This window comes from Heptranchias perlo, unplaced genomic scaffold, assembly GCF_035084215.1.
Source record: "Heptranchias perlo isolate sHepPer1 unplaced genomic scaffold, sHepPer1.hap1 HAP1_SCAFFOLD_163, whole genome shotgun sequence".
Lineage (NCBI taxonomy): Eukaryota > Metazoa > Chordata > Chondrichthyes > Hexanchiformes > Hexanchidae > Heptranchias > Heptranchias perlo.
The window spans coordinates 377,568-386,191 of NW_027138892.1; the positions used below are offsets into that span (position 1 = coordinate 377,568).

An 8,624-nucleotide genomic window follows, 5' to 3' on the forward strand; every position below is an offset into this window, starting at 1 on the left:
TCCCCAAGGGACCCAGGCAAGGGCCTGCTCTCTCTGCTCTCCACTCCACTCAGTGGCAGTCCAGCCACAAACACCTCCAAGGCCTTGCTGGTCTGTATTGCAAAGCTCTGATTGGCTCTGGATATCAATCTCTCCCCCAGAGCCCTGTCCTTTGTTAATTGGTGCCTGGATTCATGGAAGATTCCTGATTGGCTATCAGGGATTGTCAATCATCATTGGTGCTGTCCATTCCTGGTTTAAATGCAGGCTGTCCCAGCAGTATAAATACAAGAGCTTGTGAGGGAAGAGGTTAGGTTGTTTCATGCAGTGGTGTTTGAAGTGAGGTTTCTGTTAACAGTAAAAGTTAAGATGGTTTCCCAAGTGTGTCAGAACTACCACAAGGAGTGTGAGGATGGTGTCAACAAGCAGATCAATATGGAGCTCTATTCCTCCTATGTTTACCTCTCCATGGTGAGTCTTGTACTGTCTCTTCATTCTGAGAACTTGGAATTTTTTTTTTGTTCAGAATTGGATTCAAATTACATTTCTCTTGAGTTCCTGTTCCTCCCTGGGTGGAATATCTTTTGGGCAGTGAGTACTTTGTGTGTAATATGGGGTGATCTTGTGTTAATGGACTGTTCCTTACAGCACCTGCACTCTATTGAGGGGCTTAATATATGAACCTGGCTCAGCTGCTGCTTGAATTTGTAAGAGAAGAGCAGAAACCTGGTCAAGTGCTTGTCAACAATTGACTTAAAAGGTTCAGTTTCAATGGGGTGACTGTTGCCAGTGAAATGTTGACAGGTCCTCACTAGTTTTTGTGCATTTTTACTTGCAGGTGAAGTACTATGAGAGTCCTAGGCTTTTGTCACTGCCTTGATCCTTAACACAGATTGTGGAGTTTGAAACTTCTGGAATATAAGAATTTTCTTGTTCCTTGCCCAATTTTAGATTAGAATAGCAAGTAGAAGGAGGGGCTACTTACTGTAAGTACAGTTTAGTTTGTGTTACTAGTTAACATAGTATTTTTTAAAAGAAACTTTGAGCACTCATTAACTGGGGAGGGGAGAGAAAGATAATTGTATGTCGGTGAGATCTAGGTCTGACATGATTCTGTTTAAAATTCCAGTCCTATTACTTTGACCGGGATGATGTTGCCCTGCGTCACTTTGCTGAGTTCTTCAAGGAGCAGTCACATGAGGAACAGGAGCACGCTGAGAAACTGCTGAAATTCCAGAATCAGCGTGGAGGCCGAATCATCTTGGAGGACATCAAGGTTTGTTCATAGAATCAGGCCATTTGGCTCATAGTGTCTGTGCTGGCTCTTTGAAAGAATATCCAATTAGTCCCTCGTACCCTGCTCTTTCCCCATAGAGCTGTAAATTATTCCTTTTCATGATTCTATACATAAAAATCTGTTCTGACAGTTGCTATTGAATCAGCTTCCCTTTCAGGCATTTCATTCCAGATTGTAACAATTCACTGTTTATATATGAAATCTCTATCTTCCCTCTGGTTCTTTTGCCCATTATCTTCAATGTGTGTCCTCTGGTTAATGACCCACCTGCCAGTTGTTGAGTTCATGACTGGACCAAATGTAATTTATTGAGGCTTATTTTCATATTGAATGATTGGTCCCCAGTGCAGCCTCTATCCAGCTTTCAGAATGTGGAAAATTTCTCCACAGCAGAGATGTTTTCTCATTAATGAGCCACATGTTCTACATTATAACTGAACAGAGTACTTGTTGCTAACATCAGGGCAAAAATCAATTTTCTTCCACTCTCCAGTCATCCTCTTGTTTCAGGCTAGTTTGAGATTAATACTGCATGGGATGCAGATGGGAGCTTGAGCATTTTGTGACTTGAAAGACTTCCCTTTTCAGAAGCCAGAGCAGGATGAGTGGGGCAATGGTCTGGAGGCGATGCAGAGAGCTCTGCAGATGGAGAAGGATGTGAACCAGAGTCTGCTGGATCTGCACAAACTGTCCACTGAGAGGACAGACCCTCATGTAAGTCCTTAATGCATCAGTGGCATTTAGCTTTTGGGTTTATTTTTAATTTGGGATTGTGTAATTTAGCACTGTCCTTTAAAATCACATCAGACTGAATGCAGCTCAATACTTTCCATTTCTAAATCTGAGATTTTTTAAATCTACTGAAGGTGAGCATTAAAATCTGTCCTTGAAATCAATCTGTTTCAAGGGTTGAGATATCTTGGGCTTGAAGGGAACCTTCAAATGGATACTGACTTTAGGTGTGTGACTGGGGCAGGGCAGCATTTATTTTCAATACCAGTGGCTGGGAGGGCAAGGAGTTAGATCTAGTAGTCTCTTGGCCATATTTTGTAATGAGACCTTGAGTATTCCCCAGTAGGGAAGTGAGATTAAAGGAACCTAATGATTCAAGTAGCTAGCTTGATTTTGATTTTTCCCTTTCCAGTTGTGTGACTTCCTGGAGACCCACTACTTGGATGAACAAGTGAAGATGATCAAGAAGCTTGGAGATCACATCACCAACCTGAAGAGACTGGGAGCCCCTGAGAATGGCATGGGAGTGTACCTGTTTGACAAGCACACCCTGGGGGAGGAGTGACTGGACTGTTGTCCATGTTGCAGATATTCAACTTGTGTATTGAAGTTTTATGTTGCCATCTCTCTGAACTGGGAATGGAATTCCAAGTCTAAGATTAACTTCCAAACATTGTAGTTGAGTGTTCTTGCAGCTGAAATAAAACATTTTGATGTTGAGCTGGTTCCTTTTCTTCAGTAATTCAGCACATTCTAACACCAATGCACGTGGCCTTGCGTCAAACAAAAAAAAATTCTAAGAAATAGGTTGTCACCGTGATAAAATCTGATTTGTTTGGGCACATGGATGTTTTAACCCCTTCCCCTCCAGAAGACTTAATTTGGTTTTGTAGCAGCCTAGGATGGCCATCAGGCCAAAATTAGATTTGTACCTAACAGCTTTCAATATTTGGTGTTCTGTAGTAGAGATTAAAATGTAATCTGATTCCAGTAAGACCTCTTCCTTCACATAGGCTTGAATCCCTTTTGGAGAGTGTGCATTTTTTTATTACTATTCGTTCATGGGATGTGGGCATCAATGGTGATTACAGTAGTTAACCTTCTGAATAAACAACCCCACACATTGCTGCTGACTTGTCCATTGTAGGACATGAGGGAAGTGTTCCCTGAAGCAGGTATTCAAATTTAAGTAGTTACAAAAATCCTGGAGCAAAGTAAGACCAAATCTCCAATTGTTCCTGCTAGGGTTAACTGGCTCTTTCCTCCTTCTCTTCAGCCCATCTTTTTCTTCCTGTGCAGAACTTTGGTCCAGCTCCTGCTATTTGTTTCAATCTCAATTTTTATTTTCCAGTCTCTGTTCACCTCATGCTCCTTTTATATCCTGGACCCCATAGCCTCTAAAATACTTCCATTTGCTGTTGCAAATCTAAGAGCCCCTCTAAGTTTCCCTTGCTGGATTCTGTTTCATTAAACAGTTCTTGCCCCATTCCCCTCTCCTTGCGAATACAATCTTTGTGTAATCTTATTTGGCCTGGAACCAAATAACACTAGATCCCAATTGCCAAAACTGCCACTTATAAGTCTACTGAAGAGTTGGAGAATAGAGCCATCTAATTAAAGGCTCAACCACCAACGACTTGGTCTGTTTAAAGCTTTAACTGAGTTTGCACCAGTGATGTTCAGGTTATTCTCACACAGGGATCATATGATCAGATCAGTCCATCGACCCCACTTTTCGTTGCTTCATCTTTCCTTCACTAGGTTCCACCTTTGATTTTTTAGCCTGCTGTTTGTTGTTGATCCGACAGTATTCTGATGTGATCTGGAACACAAAATATCCACGGGGCCCCATCCTTCCCTGACCGGATTTCGGGAAATATCAGTAACTCCCCTTTCTAATGAGAAAATTCACCACTCGACTCTTTCCACTTGGTGTTTGACTGTCCAAAAAGTACAAGAGATTAATCATTGAAACAAGGGATTACCAAACCCAGGAAATACCAGATAGTCTGTTCACCACTGTCGCTCACTGTATATACAACCAACACTACACACAGTGTTTGCCTCTCACCGCAATCCCTCCCAACACCAACCCCCCCCCCCCCCAAATCCCTTCAGTCAATGGTCCACAGTCTCTTCCCCGTGGAGTGCTCTGCATTTTATTGTTTGTAAAATGTCATGATGACAAAACAAGAACTCAACATGCCGTGGCCCCCTTCACTTTCCAGCCGATGTGTGTACAGATGCTCACTGACCCTAGAATTGATGGAGTATTGAAGGACTTGTGTTTAACACGTTCATCACACCCACTTTCCATTCGCCTGACTCGCTGTTGGTTGCTGTTCACAGGCTCTGATCTGTTTGGATGTTGCCTCAAACCCGCAGCTACTTGCCAAATAACCAACTCACGGATCCATCCAGAATTATTCAAAGACACTGACCCGCAAACAACAATTAAACCTGTGGTTCTGGATCTTTGAACCGTCACGATCACTGACCATAACCGATGGGATGGGGGCAGATCCACCAATTGACAATTTGGTCCATTATGGTCAAGTGCCCGGGTGGCCCCGGAGAGGGAGCATGTGGTGTCCACCGTTACGCTTGATGCCTTCCGCGACCGCTGGGCACCGCAGGGTATAGACTGTCTTTCAGACATCAATAATAGAATCCTGATTTAATTGGGAAAGTATCCTGTTGTTTTTGGTGGCACTTGATGCTTATTTTGGTATCTTTTCAGTTTGATTGGACCATCCAATATTAGTGGTGCCCTGAGAGGGTCACTTGTGATGGTTTATGTTTGGTGACCCTGGGGCAACCCAGAGTCTCCCTTATTGGTCCATCAAAGAAAGGTCGATTATGGTCAAGAATATGGTCACGATCACATTTTTTTTTCTTTGGAGTGTGGGATGGAAGAGCAGCCATGGTTTTTTTGCTTTTCCTTTTTTTTGTGTTTTAGGCCCCCCTTTTATTAGAAGGGGAGGGGGGGTTGGTTGTGTTTATGTGCAGTAAATCAATAAACCCAAAATAAGTGTCAAATTATAATTTTATTACATCGATCCAGGATGCACTCCAGTCCCTGCGGTGCCCACCGGTCACGGAAACAGATTTTACAGTTTGAGGAAAGTCAAAGCAATTGGATCTTTATTGAATTGTCAGCCAATGATGCTCCTCCTTCAAAGTTCTGACTGGCTCTGGGTGTCATCTCCCTTCCTCCCTTTTCTTGATTGGTGTTCTGAGAAAGGATGTAATTTCTGATTGGGTATTGCCAACTGTCACTCATCATCTAGGCTGCCACGCCCAGGATTAACCAGCAGTATAAATATGGAGCTTTGGGTGGCTGTTTTTCAGTTTCGTGCTTCAATAGAGTTGTTTAGTTTTGTTAAAGTTAATTTAAAGATGGCTTCCAAAGTGTGTCAGAACTATCACAAGGAGTGTGAGGATGGTGTCAACAAGCAGATCAATATGGAGCTCTATTCCTCCTATGTTTATCTTTCTATGGTGAGTTTTGTTTCCTTGACCCCTTCACACTGGAGATTCTAATGTGACATTACAAAATTCTGTTTTCTCCAACTCATCTATTGCCTTTTCTCTAATCTGCACCCCCTCCCCCCCAATTGATGGATGGTGAGTGTCTTTTTAAAGCTGTAATATAATGTGATTTATTGTACAGTCATTATCAAAATGTCTCCCTCTTCCTTGCAGTAGTTGCACCACATTCTATATCTTAAATCTCAATTGTTCACTTTCCTGGTGTCTGAGCTTTCTATTGAAGTTGTGTTTTGCAATACACTCTGCATTCAATGCCTGGGATTCATATTTCTTACCCTCTATTCTACATCTCTCCACAGTCTTTCCCCACATTCTCCTTGCAATGGTGGGGGGGGGGGTGGTTGGTCATAATCTTTAATTAGAGCGAGTCCATTTAGGAGATAAGTGAGGAAGCACTTTTCCCCTCAAAGGTACTGGAAATCTAGAACTCTCTCCCTTGAAAGTCTGTGGATGTTGGGGATTAATTGGTGCTTTCAAGACTGAAATCTTTTGTTGGGTCAGGGTATTGAAGGATGAGTTGATGTACAGATCCATGTTCTAATTAAATCATTGAGTTGGCTCAAATGGCTGTATGTCCCACTTCTGTTTCTATGCTCTGAACCTTCACTTTTTAAGTACCAGCTTGTCCCTGTCTGTCTTCTCTCTCTGCCTTTGCTCTATTGGTGGTAGGGCCTTCAGCCATTTTGGTCCTACTCAGTGTAACTGTTAATCCCTTTGCCTTCCTACCTCTGTCTGTCTCTCAAAGCATTCAAATGCTAACAGTTTCTAGTCATGCAACTCTTACTGCTTGGTATCTGTTTCTCCTCTGAAATGCCTTGATGTTTAGTGTTGAAGGTGCTAAGTTAATGCTGTTTGTGGTAGTTGTAGAAAGGGGTTTGTTTCAAATTTCAGTCATGAAAAGGATGTAAGCTTTTATGTTCCTTCACTAATTTCTAGACATATAATTCAGTCTTGGGTGTGAAGATTAAAGTGAAATATTGTGTTGAGCATGTTCAAAGCTGAATTGGTAATTTTCCATTGGCCAGCTTCCCTATTGCTAGGAGTGAGATTATCTCACTACCAGGTTAGTGAAGCAAGTCAGCCTGTGCTAGTTTTCAGAACCATCTGCCTACAAGCTCAGTGAGACTTGAACCCTTGACAGAAAGCAAAATATTGAGGTTGGCTTTATGTACAATACCCATGATGATAATTCTGATACCCAACTACTTTTGATCTCACCAGTCCTATTACTTTGACCGGGATGATGTTGCCCTGCGTCACTTTGCTGAGTTCTTCAAGGAGCAGTCGCATGAGGAATGGGAGCACGCTGAGAAACTGCTGAAATTCCAGAATCAGCGTGGGGGCCGAGTCATCTTGGAGGATATCAAGGTTAGATTTAATGGAGTGGCCTTCTGAATGGCTCCCCTTAAATGGACAATTTTAAATATTTCTAAAGCAATTTGTTCTAATGCACATAATTACATAGAATGTCCAGCACAGAATCAGGACATTTAGCCCAACTGGTCTATGCTGGTGTTTATGCTCCACATGAGCTGCCTCCCACCTTCATCTTGCCCGATCATCACATCCATCTATTACTGTCTCCCTCAGTACTTCTCCTTAAAGACATTTATACTATTTGACTCGTGGTTGTGGTGGTGTAATTCTATATTCTTGGGACAATTGGTTCATGGCAACATGGACATCTGATTGCTTTTCACCCCTATTTTTCTTCAGTACTTTCTTGTGTATTTTGTTTAATCCATTAAGTGAACTGGCTGAGACCTGATTCCCTTTTCAGAAGCCAGAGCAGGATGAGTGGAGCAATGGTCTGGAGGTGATGCAGAGAGCTCTGCAGATGGAGAAGAATGTGAACCAGAGTCTGCTGGATCTGCACAAACTCTCCACTGAGAGGACAGACCCTCATGTAAGTTTTTAATGTGGGCCTTTGGGTAAGTTCGAGGTGGTGGAAATTTACTGTCCTTGAGCCTATTCAAAAGATCTTCATACCCAATAGCTTTGTTGGTGTCATGCTCAAATTTTATTGGGGAGGGGAGACAGGAAAGGGAGATTGCCCTACTGTCTGCATTAGAAGTAAATGTATCTGATCCCAGGATCTAAGCACTTAATAGAGCAAAGTTACTGTATAAAATGCATCAATCTCAAGTGCACCACTTGACTATCCTCCAGACCAAGAAGATTAAAATCCAAACCCTTGGAGAAGCTCAGATCTTCCTCCATCTCTTGCTGGACATAACTATTTTCCATCTTTTCTTCCAGTTGTGTGACTTCCTGGAGACCCACTACTTGGATGAACAAGTGAAGATGATCAAGAAGCTTGGAGATCACATCACCAACCTGAAGAGACTGGGAGCCCCTGAGAATGGCATGGGAGTGTACCTGTTTGACAAGCTCACCCTGGGGGAGAGTGATTGAACTGACTGCAGGGATAAAGCTTATTGTTCAGTACTCCTGTTTATAGTCTGAAGAACCCCTATCCTGTAGCAATGGTGACTTTGTACTAAGAGCTCTGAGACCTGGGCTCTTGATGTGAAATGTAATAGTAACTGGAAATAAACTGTTACAGAAGACTGGGTTTTGGCTCCTTGTAAATTGAGTGAATGCTTATTTTTCAGATTAACATAATTCAGCTGTTGTAACAAATTACATTGGGCTATGTATTGGCTTTAGGGTGAGATTCTGCCCTATGACATTTTTTCTTCTGGGGTCATATCAATGTAGTGACTTGGGTGTTGAGGGCCAATGTGTCTGCCTTGAGTGTAAATTGTATTTATGCAGTAAAATGATTACTGCTGATTTCAATGCAAAGAACAATACAGTAATGAGTTACTGTTCCTATTAGTACTGCATATTATCAACTGTTTAACTCATTAATGATGCAAAATCAGCTGCTGTAACATTTTGTTCCAATAAAACACAAGGAAAGTGAACTAGTAATTTCAGTCCAACAGGCAATTTTTTAAGAATAGTATCTGCCTGGGGAAGAACAATCCAGATGCTTTTTTTTCCAAAGATGCTACAGACCTCAGTAGGTAGTTGGGGTAGCTTATGAAATCACTCACTA

General features: G+C 42.1%; 2 protein-coding genes across 2 annotated transcripts; both read left to right on the forward strand.

The window, feature by feature from the left end:
• Positions 1 to 245: 245 nt before the first annotated feature.
• Positions 246 to 3,064, forward strand: LOC137309382 (ferritin heavy chain, oocyte isoform-like). The gene is made up of 4 exons (XM_067977633.1): positions 246 to 450; positions 1,109 to 1,255; positions 1,865 to 1,990; positions 2,421 to 3,064. Exons 1-4 carry the CDS (start codon positions 349 to 351, stop codon positions 2,571 to 2,573), a joined length of 528 nt encoding a protein of 175 aa, XP_067833734.1. The 5' UTR covers positions 246 to 348; the 3' UTR covers positions 2,574 to 3,064.
• Positions 3,065 to 5,380: 2,316 nt separating this feature from the next.
• LOC137309381 (ferritin heavy chain B-like) lies at positions 5,381 to 8,131 on the forward strand. The gene is made up of 4 exons (XM_067977631.1): positions 5,381 to 5,509; positions 6,782 to 6,928; positions 7,341 to 7,466; positions 7,820 to 8,131. Exons 1-4 carry the CDS (start codon positions 5,408 to 5,410, stop codon positions 7,973 to 7,975), a joined length of 531 nt encoding a protein of 176 aa, XP_067833732.1. The 5' UTR covers positions 5,381 to 5,407; the 3' UTR covers positions 7,976 to 8,131.
• The last annotated feature ends 493 nt before the right edge of the window (positions 8,132 to 8,624 follow it).